Source organism: Rhodnius prolixus, unplaced genomic scaffold, assembly GCF_049639745.1.
Source record: "Rhodnius prolixus isolate KJV_2025 unplaced genomic scaffold, Rpr scaffold_15, whole genome shotgun sequence".
Taxonomy (NCBI): Eukaryota; Metazoa; Arthropoda; class Insecta; order Hemiptera; family Reduviidae; genus Rhodnius; species Rhodnius prolixus.
Genome location: NW_027411605.1, coordinates 7,113,291 through 7,132,474, shown reverse-complemented (window position 1 = coordinate 7,132,474; position 19,184 = coordinate 7,113,291). Strand labels below are relative to the sequence as shown.

The following is a 19,184-nucleotide window of genomic DNA, read 5'->3' as shown; positions in this document are numbered from 1 at the left end:
ACCCACTATACCCACAATGCATTGTTAGCTTCGCAGGTAAATAAATTTATATTAACCAGGTGCCATCTTCTACGCACTTATCACGAATCTGCGAAGCCACAAGACTTGAAATTAGCCGCAAAGGTTTCATTTCGTACCTAGAAGCTTTTTAAAGGTTGTTTTAAAAAAATTCTACGTCATAAATAAGAGAGAAATACCCTTACCACTTTTTTGGCGTGTCCTAAGCTCTGTCGCTGATGCCTAGAACATGGGTATTTGATATTTGCGAAAATCGCGATAAAAGGGCAAAGTGTAAACCAAATAAGGCCGCTTTCTAATATATATAATGAAATCATGCACGACAGAATGAAAATAAAATTAAAAATTTGGATGGCAAGCGAGTGGTGAGGAAGGGGAAGATTGCTGCTGCTGTAAAACAGGACCAGTGAGTTCTGTGTCTGTGGGGGACCATCTACTGCCAGATATAATCGTGTTTGTAGAGGGCTCGTGATTACCGCATAAACATCTAGCTGTGTCTACTTCCTCTTCCTTCAGTAGTGCCAACTTTGGCCGCGATTGAAACCATGTGGCAGTAGTTCACCGCCTGTTTGACTGCGGTGGTGGCTCGCTCTCTCAGCATTTCAGTTAATTACTAGAGATAGGTTACACTTTGGCAGGTAGGCAGAGACGCTCGAGTTCTAGTTAGCTCCCACTGACCTTCTTTCTTGGTAAACACCTCACATTTTAGGGGGAGAGCGCTAGAGGGAGTGCGATGACCTCAATTTTAATGGAACGAAGTTAATTAGCCTACACCCCTCTTCAAGCGGATTGGCTACTGTGTGTCCTCAAGGAGAATCACTATTCACCCACTCACACGACTTTGCCAACTCTACCAACTCCGACGTTGAGTGATTTCCTCTTCGCGGGAAGTGAAGTGCTCCCTTAAAGAAAGGCCTGTCCACTCCTCAGAAAAATGTTCTAATGAAAGTTGTATTCGATATCGAAGATTTGGTCAGATTGGTAGTGAGAGGAAGTGGAAAGTGGCACTTCCGCTGATCATCCAAAAGTCGAATTATGCGATCTCACGGTGGCAGCGACAAAAAAAAATCAGATTTTTAGTATCTGCTCCTCTATTTTTGGTTTATTTATTTTTTTTGAATATTTAACATTTGTAATACGGAAATAATCTACCTTTCTAGCAGTGGGGTAGGTTCCTTCAACTGTTACTGTCAGTAGAAAATGAAAATTAGATTTTATTGTGCTGTTCAAGTGTGGCGGATATCATTTATGGCCTTTATTCGAAACTCGCGAATCGAAACTGATTCTCTGATAGAATCTCGAATTTCCTCATTCGTTCACAAAAGTCTAACAATCTATAGGAAAATTAATGTAATTTTCCCAAAAACCGTTTCGCATTTATTTGCGTTGGAAAATGAAAACTGTAAATAAGATTTTAGAGGGAGGGAGGGAGGGAGGGATGCTGCAGGTTGAGATTGATCTCCTCAATGCAGCTCATCCCCTAAACGGAGGTACTACCTTAGCAGAGGTTTCAATGTGTTCAAGTTTAGTGATTACCAGGCCGAAAGCTTTCTCACTTGAAGTAACCTCTCTATACTTTTGCTTTTTAGAGCCAAGACAATTTAATAGCGGAAATTATATTAAGTGGAAGTCGTGCGGGTTGTCACACCAGATTTTGAGTTGTAGGACCCCCCCCCCCACGTTATTACCAGGTGGATCTTAAAACGCGTATATCTGGTAAAAGTAAAAATCGATAATTTGCACTTCCGCAATACTTTCTTTGACAAGGTCGAAGCAGATGTTAAATCAGATGTTATGATCAATTCTCATAAGTTTTGGAATCACCTAATCTGTTAGTTAGGACTTAAATGAGCACCACCTTGATCAGACCGTACTAAAAAGGAAATAATCTCATTGAGCGGAGATTTTGAAGTGCTGCGCGATGGAACGCCCAAGATCGTTCTCTTACAGCGCGTTCTCACTTGCAATATCAATATTGTGGAAACTAAGACCCCAGCAATTGCCTCGTCTTGCGCTTTTCATCAGTTTTATGTTATTTTTATGTACGCCAAGTCGGTCTCCATTTTGAAAGCTGTTTTGGTAAGCCCCAGTAATGTCGCCAGCTCCTACGCTGCTGCTCTGCTGATCTCTTGTATTTCTGAAGTGATGCCAAACGTTGCGTCATCTGGCACCAATTCCTAACCACACCAATACATATATATATTTAAGATTCTTGCTCGCCAAAATATAATAAATAAGTAAATACAGTGTATGGTTAAGAAAACAAATGTTATTTTACCCTTTAATTGTTACATCACGCTCAGATTCTCGTTGAACTTCCGGTTGAGCATGGATACGATAATATATTATTATAGATACATGAATATTTTTTCTTTTTCTTTTTTGATAATGTGGAACCAAATTAGTGCTGAAACTATTCATTTCGCAGCTACGAAGTTAAGGCAACTGACTGAAATGAGAGCGGGTTCGCAGCATCCGAAATCAAATAAAAGGAGATCTTACCAAAATTAGACAAATTAAAATGAAAATAATTAAAATTTGAAGTAAATTTGATAAAATTAAAGCCATTCGGCCGCTGCTGCGACAAAACGCGGCCCATTACCTCTTGTACCATTATTTATTTCTTAATTCTTTTTATTTTTATTAAGATCATGTTCGAACGTCTGCACCGTTCTTATTGTCCAGGTGATTCACTCAGTGGTTTACTTTCACGAGCCAGGTAAAAGCAAGTATTGGGATTGGTTCAAATTGTAGTTTTCACCGGTAGTGTATCCGTTTTGACGTCACCAAGGTTGGTTTTTCAAAATTGGCCTCTCTCTGCTGAGATGTGATCTGCAAAGTATTTCACAGGAAGTTTAAATTTGAAATTCGGATTCCGCCCTACGACTTCCTTAGAAATTGGAATATTTATTCCGCATGACTAGTCCTGAAACTTTTATTGGAAACGTTTTTCCGGACGATTCGGATAAGAGCTCATCTCGCCGAGAGACTGGTCAGACCTTTCCTCTAAGGGCTTTTCACTGTGCAGTGTCTGCCCTTACCACCTATCAAATATAATTAAGGATTAAATATGTAACAGAAATTCCGAATTTAAGAAAATGTGGCTGGCCGGAAGTTCATTTCACTAAAGGATGTTTGTAGTTTGCAGCGATATTTCCGGAAGTGACACCTTTAAAGTGGACATTTTAAAAGTCAACATCCTTTTAGTACAAGTCGAAAGTTTCAAGGGAATTTAATGACGTAAACTGCACTAAGAGACAGTTGTGTGAGTGTCACTTCCGGTTAGTTTTTCAAATATATAACTCGGGCTGAGAGAATGAAGTCAGGATACTGCTGGATCCAAGGATCGACACCTTAGCGGATTAACTGCAGATCTCTTTAAGAGAAAGAGCAAATATTTCTTTGTTTCCTTAAATTGGTAGCAATCAAGTTTAGCAACTTCTAGAAAGAACTGGTGATGTCATGACCTCCGACTAATTGCCTGTCCATCAGCACAGAGCCAATGCTGAGCAACTGAAGGCAAAGCAGGTGATCATTTCAGCATAGGCCGCTAAATGTCTCGCAAGTTAATCTAAAGTTAATTGCAGTAATTAGCGCGGGACGATTAAACTCTCCCGCCAAGTTCTTGAGCTTGGTATCGAAATTAAAGTTGAACTTTCCCGATAACATTTCTGCCGGGACCCAGTGCGGATAGCTCCGCTAATAACTACATCCAGGTGTGGCGGTTTAATGAGAGCTGTATCAGGTGTGTGTGAACTCCATGTGTTCAACCTGTTAAACGTATAGTAAATTTACGCATTATTAAACGCATGTCATATTTGGCGCGCTTGTTTTGGCGGCCAAGTGTCTGCAGCAGAAGGTCTTTTTAGTTTTCTAATATAGGTCAAAGGTCGAATTTTCTCGTTTTACTTTTTCTTATTTTTTAAAAAAAGGAAGTATCAGTTTTCCGATTTTGAGTTTTCCTGAGTGACAGTCTGTCTGTGTGTGTGCACTGTGCATGGTTAGCGTAATTCTAGAAGAAACGTTCTCACAATCAAGATTGAAATCACCGGACAGTGTTTACTTAATAAGAAGATCCAATATCAGACATGCGGAGTTGAAGAGATCAAGTTGGCATCTTCAGAATGGTTTCAACACAAAGTCGTGAGAGGGTTCCCTGAGATTTTTTTAAAAATCTGTCCATTAATCTCGATGGTCCTTAAGGGTCGGATGCTGCGCTATACTCTTATTACCGCGAGCAGTAAGAGAAGTAAATTATTATCTAAACAAGAGTTGAATTGTGTAAATATCCACAAACTGGCGAATTCTGGTAGAGCCTGCAAGCTTCCTCTACTTCGCGTCACTATTGTAATGTAGTCTGGAGCCAGATTGTTATAAGAAGTTGTTGGGAGTCACGAAGTGCTCTACATGTTGGAGAATGTATACCTGAACTCCGTTTTCTTAACAAATTTACTCGTAATCCTCTCAACACTGCACGCAAAATATGGTACCTAAATTACAGAAAAAATGGCACTTTGCGGGAATCTTCCATCCCGTTTTTCCCGCAAAAAGTAACCGCAATCGATTTTTTCCGGTATTAATAGATGCACAAATACTCGCAAATTTAAAAGGAAACCGTAGAAGTGATTTTTCGAGAAAATCTCGAAAATAATGAAAATTCTATTCATTAAGTGTCAGTTCCGGTTTTCCGATGGTTACCCTCACATACTTCTAGTCTATTAATTTGAAAGGATTTTTGAGGAAGTTGGGGTTTTTAGAGAGGGGAGAAGCTTTCAAGTAGCTACTTGAAGAGGAATATTCTAAGGGGGGCCATCATGGATCTAGTGCTCATGACGGAAATATTAAACTTCAAGAGCACGTAATTACATAATTTGCTGCAAAAGGAAGTTAGGCTAGAGGAAACTCTAGCCTTTTTGTTACCAGAGAGTGGTACAAGTATAATTGTACAAGTTGACATGTTGGCTGAAAGACCTTAAGACGGCCATTGATGTCCGGAGTGCTCGCCTCCACCAGAGGAGGACTTGCTGCAGTATTGAGCACGCACTCTCCGGACCCCGGCTCTCAGCAGTAATCAAGCAGATATTTAGGTTGGCATCATGACAATAAACTCGAGCGGACGTGCCACCACCCTCTACAAGAACTGCTCGCCATTGTATATTTATTGTCGTCCAGAAATTATTACTTTTATCTTTTTATTCTTTTAATTAACGCGAATATTATTTTTGGTAACGTCCGTTTGGGCCGCAATCCAAGACACCGGCTTTGTCTGTAAGTCGTTATGTTGTTGTACCCAGAGAAGAACACACTCGAGTTTCTTCCTTTTTGCTGCCAGTCACAATATCGTGCATGATTTGAAATCAGAGATCTACAACCTTTCTTACTTCCTCTTACTACGCTAGGTAGGAAGTAGTGCTATCCATTTCCGGTTTTCAACGGAAGCATTTGATGTGCCTGTTGAAAGTGTGGACGGCAGAACTCGAAAATAAAAATAATCTCAGAATGTCCAAATTTTATATTTAATTTTGGTTCTGCGGTCAGACTGGACAGGAAGCTTCAGATTGTCCCCCTGACCACTCCCACGACTTCCTTTTTTTTTACGTCAAATGCTTACTGTGTATGAATAGTTGTACAACAAATTTTATTCGACTAATTCTCCTTGAAAAACTCTCTTTAGGGCGAGGGGTGGTGGTAAGGCTCTCCTGTGTAGTCCCATTTAATAGGATCTATCCCCAAATTTTGTTTTTTGTATTATAGTGCGCGTCAACAACTGAGGTCATTAGCCTATTTTCGTCTCTATCGTTACAGACAACACTATCACTGCAGGAAGCTCCTGGAAAAAAAATGAACAGGCAGCTGGATTCGATCCCTTGATCCCAAACTTAGCCATGATATTGAAAATTTAGAAGATCCCAACTTTTCTCTGTTTGGAACATTGTACTTTCTTTAATATGTTGGTAATGAGTAATGATTCTTTAGAAGTAAAAATTAGCAGAAGTAATGAGTATCAAATTGGGGATGTAGGTGGCCGTCTGTGCAGATAATGGGGCACACAGAGAGTACATAACAACCTCGTGATCAGTAAATAGAAGTTGTTGGCGATGTCGAACATCCATAATTATCTCACAATATGATTTATTAATTAATTTGGCATTGGACATTGGCGACAATGTCGAGTTAATATTAAACTTGTTAATTGTTGGTCTGCTGGGGTAACAGTTGGCACCTGATGCTGGGGGTACCTAGTTCCAATAGCAGGTAGTCGAGCCCAGGCGTGCCAACTGAGTGCTGTTGGCAGACTTGGCCCGCGATATACCCCCACTCTTCACCAATAACCATCTGTTTATAAATTATATCTGAAAATATTACCTCGTTGGCTGAGTTTGGGTTCGCCAATTGAATATAAATATTAACAGATCTTCGTGAATATCGTCGTAGAGGCAACATGGCAATCGTGACAGGTTTGTCGTGAGTTTTTAACGAGCAAACAATCATTTTTAATTCGTTTTTGAAAATGGTCCAAATATTGAAGCGAATTTCATTTCTGATTTAGTTTTTCACCCGCTTATTCGCTTGGTGAATACCGTCTGGCGGACTTCATGCCCCAGGAAGGTGTAACTAATTGGTCCAATCCTCAAACCCTATGGGTTCCTCAAAGTGAACGTTCATTGATTTACACACTCACCTAGACTGTCAGAGTGAGTAAGTTATGCGGACCCATTGGGTTTTGGTTTGGGCCGTGGGACTCCGTCTATACCCGTTGCTCCTGTTAATCAATTCCATCAGGGAGAACAGAAGAGAGCATTTGACTGAAGAGAGTTGCAGTTCGGCAACTTTTCCCTCGTGAGAGTTTCTTGTGCTTTATACAATATTAGAATATTAAGGCCGCACGAGAAAGGAAGTGTGAGAAGTGTTAGGGAAGCGCCTGAATGGCTTCCTAATCCGGGCTGTAACTTGAGATGAGTAAACCGACCTACTTGGGGGCAGTCAACAATCTCATAACAGCAACATAACCATTGGAACATCATTTTGGAATTGGCCGCATTGCCCACAGTTCCCAAACTGCGTTATCCTCCATATCACTCTCGCACATCCTGCCTATACAGAAAGTATTGCGATCGTGCTAAAGTTTAAAATTGTGAGAGAAGGAAATACCTCCAAAAAAAGAAAGAAAATACACGGCAAAGTAACGGTTTTCGGACGAACTCCTTGAAACTAGAAGCAAGTGCCATTTACTGCACAATATCCTGCGGTTTTTGATTTTGAGATTGTTGTTGTTCTTAGTTGGCTTTCTTTGAAACATCGGAAAAAATAAATAAATTTTCGTTGGAAAATGCCTCAAAGAATCATTGTTGATCAACATGAATGCAACTGAAACAAAAAACAATCGGAGCTATTGCCCAGGAAGTTCTTCAACAAAACTAGCACTTCAAGTTGGAGGGTTGCAGTCACTGAGGTCAACTTCCTGTTTGGCTCACACATTTTAAGATTCAGTTTTTCTTATTCAAATGACCTTTGCGAGTTTACCGATGAAGTCCGGAAATCGAAAATTGGCATCATCACGACTCTCTCCTGCCAGCAGAAAATAAAACGTGAAATTTTGTAGCATGCTGTAGTCGTGTTAGTGTCCAACAATGGTGTTGCGGATGGTAGTCCAGATCCTGCGAAGGACGGTAGATGTAGTCTATCCGTCCGCGTTCCACATTTCAGCTTCTACTTTCCATATCAATCTTCCACTTTCTATGCCCAGGAATACATAATTACAATTTAGTTAAGAAATTTGATTCCTGGACTTTCTTTGTTTTCTGGGCGGTTTCACTGGTTGGTAGATGACGGTAAAGTTAGTTCGGAAGTTGCAGCGCTTGTGTACTCTGGTGTGGGTATGGCAGAGATTGGAAAGTTTGGACCTCTAAGTCCATTCTACTAGCCTGACAGCTTCCCTCTCTCAATGTCCACTTCTTATCTCTGCCATAGTAGCTCCCCCTGTTGGCGGCAGTCTTCGCTACACACTCACCGTGTTCATGTTAATGTTGGCTGGCCTCCTGCTTCTTGCCTATCGCCTCTTTCACTTCACTGCTTCCTATATAATTACGTTTTTGAAGTCAACGAAATTAATGAATTTGTCCTTCCTTTACACATTTGGAATTTCTAATTTCCCTTCCTCCTGCTTCAATCATGCGGATTTCCTATGTGCACCTTGAATGTTCAAGCCCAAAATGGAATGTCGTCGGACGATCGAACTATTTTGTTAGGAACCACCAAGCGAGATCCGACAGGAAGTCACCTCTATGCAGCTCTCCTCTAAAGGGTTTTCACTTTTTCTAGTTTTAATTTTAATGGCTTTTCTCGGTTTCCTTAAAACCATTTATTTATATAACATACTCAAAGCTCTTTATTTTCTATTTGAATTATCTTCTATGAAAATTCCTTTCAGTCCTGAGATTTGATGGTTCAGGCAGAATAGTGTTTTACGGTCTTCTCTAGTATGATGTACATAAATAGTAAATACGTCACTAAAATTCTGAATTTGAAGTTTGAAGGAAATCTGTGTTATTCGTTGGAACTGGTGTGAGGAGTGCCGGACACTTTTAACGGCGGGTTTGGCAATTGGTGTGGGTAGACACCTGGCACTCGAGGTTTATAATGTTGAAGGTGTGACTTGGTAAATTTGAATATCTGGTGCGCCCATAGACGGACACATGCGCCGCAGAGAAGGTAACGTGGACGCAGGAGTACTGCAGATACTCGACGGTGGCTAGATTTGGAGTGTGTTTGACAGTGGCCGCCACAGCGAGGTTGGAGCGCGTGATATTGCGGCGCCGGAGGCCATGGTGGGAGTATATGGTATTCATCACTCGCACTGCTGTCCTGCGGCTGATCCCTGTCCCAGCAACACTCTGCTGTCGCCCTTCTGGGAGCCGACTCGGTCACTTGTACCCCCTTTTAATGTAGCCCTAATTCATATTCATGCACCCTTTCGGTCTGCTTTGCAAATGAGCCACTTTTCTCTTCTTGACACATCCATCTCCCCTCTCCAGCTCAGCTCTTTAATGTTTCATTGAGCACTAGGACCGTCCACACTCCCAGCATCCAATGACCAGCTGGCTGTCTAGATGACTGTTGATAGTTAGAGGGAATGCCAGTGGAATATTACAGCTTCACGGAAGAGAAAGATTTGGCCTCCGTTTCTAGAGAATTCCAACACGTTAACTTGATGTTTTAGTTTTTAGCCAAAGTATTATTATGTTCCTGCAAGAATTCCTGCTAGAGATCCCTCCAGTTTGGATTGATTGGCGGAATTAATCGGGTTCTCCTGTACTCCCTTTTTGGCCGACATAAATACAGCATTAACCTCCCAATATTTATTGGTTCTTATTTCTGACAAACATTGTTTGTTGCCAAACTGATGTGGAAATACCTTAGGCAGTCTCATTGAAGTTACATCCATCAAAGAGGAAGTAAGTCCTAATTGGTTATCATCCAGATATAAGCATAATTATGCACAAAAACTTACTATCCGTAGATGTAAATATCCGGTAAATCGGCAAGCAGCATGCAACTAACTGGCCGTTTACAGAAATTTAATGTGTCTGCGTGTTGTAATTGTAAAGTATATCAGAATGATATTGTACTTTAGTAAGCACTTTATTTCTTCCTTATTGCCGGTGCTCCAGAACTGTTGGGTAATTAAGAAGAAGGATGTACAGTTTCCTCCAGTTGGCAGTGGAGTCATGTTGAAGGTGCAAGTTATTACCGCCTAGCAAGGGAATTTAGTTACAGTTGGCCAAGGCAAATTGTAAGCCTAGTCGTGGGCTCCATAAATCTCCCCAGCCCAATTCAAATCACATCGGCGGCCCCCATATATCAGGCCTAGCTAACTACTATTTCACACCTGGACTCGGACTATAAAATTCCCATTTACCAGAGAGTTAATATTTGCTATCCCTTGATTTATTCCTCAGCCCTACGTTTTATTTTATTAGTCAGACCATCTACGGAAATTGGGCCTTTATTTTGCTTCTAGATCACTCAGCTTGCTGTCCTAGCTTTCGTTAGGATTCATAAAACACAAATTGATTTTGCAGAAACTCCCAATTTATGGAGCAATTGTAGAATTACTGGTTGCACTTATCGAGTGTACTCACGCGCGCGTGCACTTGATAGTGACCTTGACATTGAACTAGATAGATCAGCTGACTACTACCAAGGACTTGCTTTACCTTGGCAATCATGTAAAACTGGAGAATAGAGGCTTAGTTGATATATTCCATGGATAGAAGGGGATCTTGGGTCTATAAAACTTTGACAGGTTGTTTGAGAGGAGGATTGAGACTAAATTTTGGTTGTGACAGGGAAATTCTTCTAATTTAACCAAAAAATGATCACCGCTATAACGTGTTGTGTAATGGAGAACAGTTGCAGATGAACTTTCTGATTCATTAGAGGCAGCTAGAGTTTTGAACTGCAGCTCCAATCTGGGAATTCTTTCTGGCAATGAATCACTTTGAACTGACAGAAAATCAAACGCGGAGTGATTTTAATGTTAGTGAATCGTGAAATCAGTTCACTGATTCCATTCAAAGAATCCCTTGCTACTCTAGTTCCACTGGTCAAGTCCGGATGTCAGTTTGGCCTTTGGACACTCTGAGATGTTGCATGCCATAAAACTAATTGACTCGTTCTTGTGAAGTAGCCTAATATTAGGTTATTTCGTAGGAATATGAAATTGGTTTAAAAAGGACAGAATGGTCAGAGTGTGTTCCAATCTTTGGAGTTGATTCAAATCTAATGATTCTGTGACGGACTCGATTAGGCCGTGGCCAGTGTGAGTAAAAGAGGTGCTCCATCCGGTGGATATAGCAATCTCTCTGTTAGGAGGGAGGGGGGCTGAGCGGACGTTATAGGGCGCCCGGCCAACTCTGTTCTGTCAGGAAGATCGATAGCGCGCCTGCTGGAGATATCTGGCACTAGTCCAGTCTCTGCTGCATCTGCACCCCAATTTTACCAGATAATTCGCACTTTGCGAGCTCGCCCTGTGACTTGGGATGGTAACTGTTGCACTCTTCAGGAAACCAGTTTTTTTGTTTTTCAAATCGTGGAAGTGTTATTGTCAGGTTCACAGGAATAAACCATCTGGGCTAATCGTACTTACTGTTTACTTGACTTGCCACTGCCATTAGAACCACTAGTTAGAGCCGCTAGCCAATCATTGGTGCACTTATTGTGCTCCTCTCATTGCAATTCGCTAAGTTCTTCTTATGCATTTTGCAAACTTTAAGCTATCTTAGAATGGAGCCCGTCCTTCCTTAGAATACCCATAACCCATTCTAGGAAAAATCATACTAGAACGATAAATCGTAGAAACTATTTCCGCGAAAACCTCGATCAAGTGAAAAGTCTTGTTATCTAAAGTGTATCATTTAATAGAGTAATTTTCTTTGAAAGCGGCTTTTAATACTTTTTGGCCATATTGAAGGTCTGACGTAGGTTTGGAACTGAATAAAAAAAGGGATGCTCTCCGGAGTGGACACCTCCAGGACATTGAAGTGTCCTCATTCTCTTATTGCCAGAGCCAAAGACAGAATTTGATTCCACGTATCTATCACTATACACTCTGTATCAACTCCGTCCTACTTGACAAAGAGAATTCGTGTTTGCCTTTGTAAAATGTAAAATTTGGCTGAATTTTGATTCTTGCAAAGTTACAATTCCTCCAATGTAGCAATCAAAATTCTAGTCATTCCCAATAATCAGAGCATCTGCAAGAAGAAAGCGCTCCGTTTACTAATATTACCAAGGAAATGCCATCCACCTGAGTGTTTCAAATAGCCAGTGCAGAACTCGGTGTAGGTAAATCGTGATGTAGGTCACACTTCATCCATTAACTAGATGCTCACGACAACATTGAATGAACTCCACCATAACCAGGAGAAGGTGCTTACTTTAACTATCAATGCTAAAATGTGCCTTATTGTTCCTTGAACAGGTCCTGGAACCCCCCAGTCTTTATTTCTACTTTAGCTCCTTGATGGCGCAAACGCATGACAAACCATTTGTTATCTTTTACTTTCTCAAATTGTCTACTTTCAGTTTCAACCCAATGACGTACACACACAAGCACGTGGAAACCCAAAAGCAGATCTTTTTCGATTACTACTTTTTTTTTTTGAACAGACGGGGCCAACAACATTCCCGAGGAAGACCATATGGACAATTAGACACCGCCACAAATCCCCGTAATTCAAAGCTTCCATTTCCGGCGGAAACCCAGATCGCAACACTTCTTGTTCATTCAGCAAAGGCCAACTGTAATGAAATTAATTAAGCTGGTTTTAGTTAACTTGTAATTAGGCCATTAATTAGTAATTTGGTACATGGCGCAGCAATCAACGGGACTGGCGTTTCAAAGGTTTGACCCGTCGGGTGACTAAGCTGGGCTCATCCATAATTAGTGGCTAGGCAGAACGGAACCGGTGCATGTGAACCAGCTGATCTGATATTATCTTCAATTATATTAATTGCCTAACTGTAGTAGTTTTGCCCGCAACGCTATTGTAGAGGCATTGGAATTCTGATTGTTTTATGTTAGTTCCTCTTACTGCATCGAGAACTCCTTAATTCAAATTTGCTAGGAAAATTTTTGTAATAGACGTGATCTGTCCATTAGCATAGAGGAAATTAGAGGAAATCATCGGGGCCACTCTCGGGAAAACTGGAAAGAAAACTAGCCTCTCAAGATGGTGGTAATTTCCACCACAGTGTTTTACCAGCCGATATAGCAAATAGGTATATTTATTATTTTGGCAGGGCGTGTGTGGGAGTGGAGGGGGAGTGCTAAAGGCAAAAGAAAGTTGCCAGAGTGGGGGTATTGAGGTTGAGGCCAGGCAGGCTTAATGTTGTCGCAGAATGTAAGTGGATGGGCCAAGGATGGTCGGTGGTAATGGGCCCTCTCGCTTGCAAGAACTAGAGCTCTCAGCCTGGCCCTTCCGCTCCTCTGGGCAAACCCTTTTTAGTCACGTGCACTCACAACACAGACGTACGCACGCACCGCGCCGGCACTTTCAGGCTGCCATCATATTGGCACCTTTATTATCTGTGTAAATTCTCCGGCCGTATGGTGGTGGGTGCCCTTGTTTCAAACACAATCTAGTTAGATTGCCTATCGGCACCAGATGTCTATATAGACCCGCTCTAAATTGCCCTAATCCAGTACTCTATCCACTAACTAGAGCCTTCCTAGCTTCCCAGTACTAATTGAGGTTCTGAACTTCAGGCTCCAAGGGTGATCCTCCCATTCTTCTGGAATGGTCAATTCAGCTGTCACTTTTACCAGGACGTGCTTACTTCCGTAAGCTGATGGCATCTACTTTTCGAAATCGATTTCTCACCCAAAATATCCGAAATTAAATGAATACTTGTCGGAAGTGAAAGATTCAAATTTGTTTAGGTGCTCCCAGGCCAAGATGTTAGCGATTATCATCCCGTAATGTTGCAGCACCTATTGAACACAGTCTCAGATGGAAATGGTTAAATTTGGCCAAACTCTCCTTCTTGAATGAAAGCAGAATGTCACTTTGTGCTGGCTTCCCGCCATTTTCCAGTTTTAAAGACTATCTGCTGCCTCCACACTCGAACCTATTTCTAAAAGTTTCTTTTTTTGGGAATGGTAAATTCGAATGTTTTTGGCAAAAACTCGATTTTTAAGAAACTGGTGAGATTAAGAGTACTTTCTCTTGGTTAGAGGAAGAGAAATACGAAACCATCGTATCACTATAGTTATTAGAGGGGGGGGGCCACACATATTTGAGGCTGACTCCTTTCCTGAAGTAGACGCTGCGTTAACAGGCACATCTACACATCTGCGATCTGTTGTTGGTAAGACAGGAAAGTGAACCAGCTCAATTTTTTAAAACGCTGGTTTTTTTTTCCGGAATCTGACGTCGTTTTCCCCCAAATCTACGGAATCTGCCTTAATCACCTTTATATAACTGTCCTTCCGGAGAGTTGTAGTTATTGTTATTTTTTTGCAGGCAACGTCGTCTAAGTCAGTCATCTAAAACCTATTATTATTGGCTGTTTCTTAATTCTTAATGCTCTAGGTAAAATAATCACTTTTGGTTTGAAGATGTTTCCTGAGAAGAAGTGATTTTTTGATTTCACAGATGAATTCTAGTATAACTTTCACAAACTTTGGCGCTAAACCAATCAAAAAACTAAGGATTTGTCACTGCATCCCAATATGTCAATTTCAACAAAATATTTACAACAGCCGCGTAAAAAAAAAAAAAAAAATATTGGACAAATCAAGTAATCCTATGATTTCCGGTAGAGCGATAAAATTAAATTTAATTTTACACAAATAAATGTAAGCTTCAATTTAAGCAGCCAGTCGCAAAATGGAGAACTCAATTACGAGTATTAACCGTAGCCCGTGCAAAATAGCTCTCTGAAATGGCTGATGAATTAGCGAGGGAAATGAAGCAGACGTAACATAATTGCAATTTTATGATTTATGAATGAAAACGTTCTCTCTAGTATGGCGGAATGAATTTTTGTTTTATCAATTAATAAATGTATATAGTTAGGAGGGCAGTGCGGTCTGTATGCGGCGGTGAGGTCACGGCTTTCTACAGTCTTGCCAACTTAATGAGTTTTCTAAATCCCTATCAGGCCCCCACCCCCGCTAACATGGAATGTTGGTGTAACACCTCTCCTTCTGAAAATGGAACTGCTCTCCTGGGGACTGACATCCTACAGGAAGGATCGTACACCATTCTACTGTCCAGTCACTTTGAAATATATCGTCTAATTGATATATAAGTCTGGCTGGTTCCAAGACGTTAATCTCCGTCTGAACAAATAGCCGTTCATACTAACTTTTCTTTAAAACCTATTTTTAATGACGCGAATTTCGTTTCTTTCTCTACTCTAATGAAGGAAGTACTGCAATCGTGCAAATGTCTTGTGTTTTCACCGGAAATATATTTTTAGAGGTCCCGCGGATTAGAAAAGTAGGTTTTCACTAATCTGTCAGGAAGCTTTTCCACTGAATTAGTCTGGCGGAAGTATCTGTTTACTGAATCGATTTTCCAGGTTAATTTAAAGGATTTATTTTGAAAACAGCTCAAACGGTTTTCTTTTAACTTGGAAAAACTGCGAGTTCTAATTGAATCAAAGTTCTGGAAGGTCCTTAAGAGCGGGGGCTGAGGGCAGGAGGCTACATGGTCTCATCAGCTGAATAACATTAACAGGAATTCAAATTTATTAAGGATCGGAAATTCCTAGTCCCGGAACTAATCGGCTTACTAAGGCGTGCTTCTTTTCTGAATAGCCTGAATAGATGGTTTTGGCCGCAGCGATTTCTCCTTAAAATTCTTCAGGGCTTTTCTTTGAAACTCATTTACCAGAGGTCCTTTGTGCTGGGGAAGAAGTGAGCTCTCCTTTTAGCTGTCCTTTAAGTATATAATACGATTCCAACTAATTATATATGAAATTTATCAGCGTTAGATGTTAGAGCAAAATTCCGATTCGGAAGAAATAAGCCCACCGGTTTGGCGGCCCTACCCAAGGGTTTTTTTTATTTTGCTCTGCAGTCATCAGGTGAAACATTCAATGTGGCCTACACTGGGTTCGTAACTTTCAAAAAATTCGACTGTAGTAGGATGCTGCGGAGGAGCTGCTGCGACATCACGCTCCAATGGCATTTCATTACAGTGATCATGTTACAACATGTCGACTGACTACCTGTTTAGTTTTCCCAGTTTAAGGATCATTTTAATTCCCTAAACTAAACTAATAGATTGACGTGTTCGTGTTTACTACTGACATTTCTCTTCATCACGATTTCCAATTAAAAGTGATGCTTGCGATAAGACTGGCGACTAAGTTGGTCAAAATGGTGTCGAGATGCCAATTTGGACCGCTGTACACTCTCTAATTCGAATTGCTATATATACACTGTAAGAGAAACTGACGGAAGTCCCTCTTCGGACTTGAAAGGCTGAATCAGAGCGTGTCTGTTTAATATTGGACCAGTAATGAACCAAGTAAAGCAAGAATAAAGCAAAATGATTTTCTGTTGCAGATGTACCGTCCCCACCTCCTCACAAGCTGACAGCTAGCGAAGTTTTCGAAGGCCGAACAGGACGCCCTAGGCCGGATGTTCTTAAGCAACACTTTATGGCCGAAGGGCGCATCGACGAGGCGGCCGCACTGCGTATCATCAACGAGGGCGCCACTCTGCTCCGATCGGAGAAGACAATGATCGACATCGAAGCTCCGGTCACAGGTTCGACACCTTCCACTATTACCTAGTCTGTAGTATCTTTTTGTTCCTACATCTTCACAGATATTGCGTTGCACCATTTTGGCTCCTTCTAAGACAGTTATATCATGAAACAGCAGGGGTATATTAGCTCATACTTACAGTTCTTGCAACAAAAACTAAATTTTGGTTAGAAGGCGAGCTGACTCAGGGATTTATTGAATACTTTACTGAATCAGGGTGGCAGCAAATCTAGAAAAGTTAAATATTTAATATATTTGTAAATTGTCTACATGAATGTGGAACACGCAGCGGTAATAATGCGAGTTGATAGTTATTGAGTTGTACCGCAAGGGGGTGCTGGCATCTCTCGCCCTTATCTAACAGGTAAACAGTGGGCAGGTTACGGGCGGCCAGGTTTGTTTGTTGTGTTGTGACGATTGACAAGTAGAGAGCCGGTATTTGCGGGGCGAGGGGGTAGGAGATAACTGGCTGTTACCGTCAACATGGTGGACCTCTGTCTAGTATTGATTGTTACACACTGGCAAGGTTATCGTGCACACTCTCAAAGCAGGTATCTTCTGCACGGGCAATGTGCAGCCAGCCAGCCTATATGTGCTGCTTTATCTGCGAGTGTACGCGCCCCCCACTGCTGACACCTAATGTCACAGATATCTCTCTCTCTCTCTCTCTCTCTCTCTCTCTCTCTCTCTCAATGCGTCCCCACACAAAACATAGCCTACATCAAATCTGCATTATTTTGTAGCCTGGGCTATGTTTATTTGCATTTATTTATTCATTTGATACTTTCTTTGACAGCGTATAAAAACGGAAAAGTGACAAATTTCCTTAATCGAGATTTCTTCTGAAGTGTTATCTGTTTAAAGTCTTTAGACAGAAAGTTAGTTTATTTTTCGTCTGACCAGAACTTATATAAGTCTGGAATAGTTTATTGTGGTTCCCTGTGATAGTAATTTTATGTAAATGCGAAACTATTCTAACTAATTACTAGCAGAATATGTCTGAATATAACATAACTTCAGTGACACCAACAATATCTACAGACAATAATAAAATACCTGTTCTTATTCATGGTTGGTTCTGTACTCTACTAACTGATAAGAGGAGGAAGTGTAACTTGCAGATTTGCATTTTGAGATTTCACCTTAAATATCGGTTTTGTGTTCAAAAAAGTGAAATCCTACCTCCCATCATCTTGAACCAAACTCCTGTACCAACTGTAGATAAAGTACGCTACGTTGGACTGCACCTAGACAAACGGTTGACATGGAATCCCCACACTAGACTGAAAAGACAAGAAACTAACCAACGCTACAAAACTTCTCGCCAGACTAGTTGACAAACGTTCGAAACTTATCCTATACAACAAAAGATTCTTATATCTACTGTTACTGCGACCTATTTGGTCATACGGCATTGAAGTATGGGGATCGACTAAGCGTTCCAACTCACTACGCTTCCAGACATTACAGTCAAAATTACTTCGAAAACTTCTTAACGCATAATGACCTCAAAATCCCTTTTATTACAGATCTTGCTAACACTCGTTTTCTCAAATTTCATTCCTCTAGAGCAGCTCATCCTAACCCTCTCATAGAACACCTATCTTACTCCACATTACCAACGTGATCCTCTAAGGATTACCAACGTGATCTACTCTTATCGTGAAAGCAGTATAGCAAAGCCCGTTACTGGAGTGACACCACTGGGTGCCTTCGCCACTCGTGATTTTCACGTAGTCTTTTTATCAGCTACCGCATTCGTTATTCACATGGATTTTGGACCAAATTCTGGGCCATTAACTCAAAAACTTCATTTTAGCCGCCAGTCTTTTAATTCAACTGAAAACAAGGGAACTTGGCGAAATAATCCATTTTCCAAAATTCACTTTGAGATGAACAAGTCAAGAGGGGATAGGTGCGGGAGGTTTGTGTTCTAGTCGATATGTTGTATTGGAGAATGATTGACGAGCTAGAGCCCCACTGTAATATTGAAGGCATGATGAGATGGGCGCTAAGTAACCCGCATACTGCAGCACTTCCTAACTCACCCGATAACGCCCTTACACCACACCTCATTACTTCCAGCTTACTTTTAAGTCCGATAGCTCTTATAGCTTTAATTTTGCGTACCTTATTGAAAGGTTTAGTCCATAATAAATGGATTGCCGTTGAACGAGAAGGACTTACTTCCGAACTCTAGATTGATTATTACATCGGATACACTCTGGTTAGAGGGTTTTAGAAGTTTGTTGAAAGGATGTGAAGGTAGAGGGGATGATAATAAATTATATTCCGTTATCGTGAATTTGGTCAATTTAAAATGTTTAATGATCTTGATTTCCGTCCTACAAACAGGCCCTGATCTTCCTAGCCGAGCAACGGCTTTAGCCATAAATTTCCACAAAGTCAAGATGTTACCTTTCTCTGGAAAGCTTAAAGATTTTCAAAATTTGAACTTGATTTCTCTTTCTGTTCCATGGCTGCCAAATCTCTTGGAACTTGGGCCAATTAGTGCACATCAACCTGCATCCCTTATCAGTTCATTCAAGGCAAAGAGGCGTGAATTGGTGAAACATTATTTTCTTTATTAAACTGAGGAAGGAAAGAAAGACTAGACAATAAAGATAGATGTACAAAAAACGAAATTTATCTATTCCAACTTCTTTCGACTTAATCAAAAAGAATCACCTAGAAAAGTGCTTCCTAAAGCCGAACTTATCGCTAAAGTAAGTTGAAGCATCTTTACGGCACAGTAATGGCCATCCAAGGTAGAAATAAAATTACTAATTTGCAGAAAGTCGATTTCCCGGAAGGACTGAATACATTTTTATTTAATCTTAGTCAGTGAAGTTCGTGTGAGTTTGAGGATAAAGATTTTGTTG

The 19,184-nt window shown here is 40.8% G+C and overlaps 1 protein-coding gene across 8 annotated transcripts in view; it reads left to right on the top strand.

Annotated features, from left to right (window-relative positions):
- The window catches only part of LOC141454944 (serine/threonine-protein phosphatase 2B catalytic subunit 3-like), a 135,565-nt gene that overhangs the window by 52,740 nt on the left and 63,641 nt on the right, over positions 1-19,184 (top strand). For all 8 annotated transcript variants that reach the window (XM_074129659.1, XM_074129660.1, XM_074129656.1 and 5 more), the window contains one exon: positions 16,100-16,303. In XM_074129659.1, coding sequence (XP_073985760.1) covers positions 16,195-16,303 — 109 coding nt within the window. In that variant the 5' untranslated portion in view covers positions 16,100-16,194. The remainder of the gene's footprint in view (positions 1-16,099; positions 16,304-19,184) is intronic.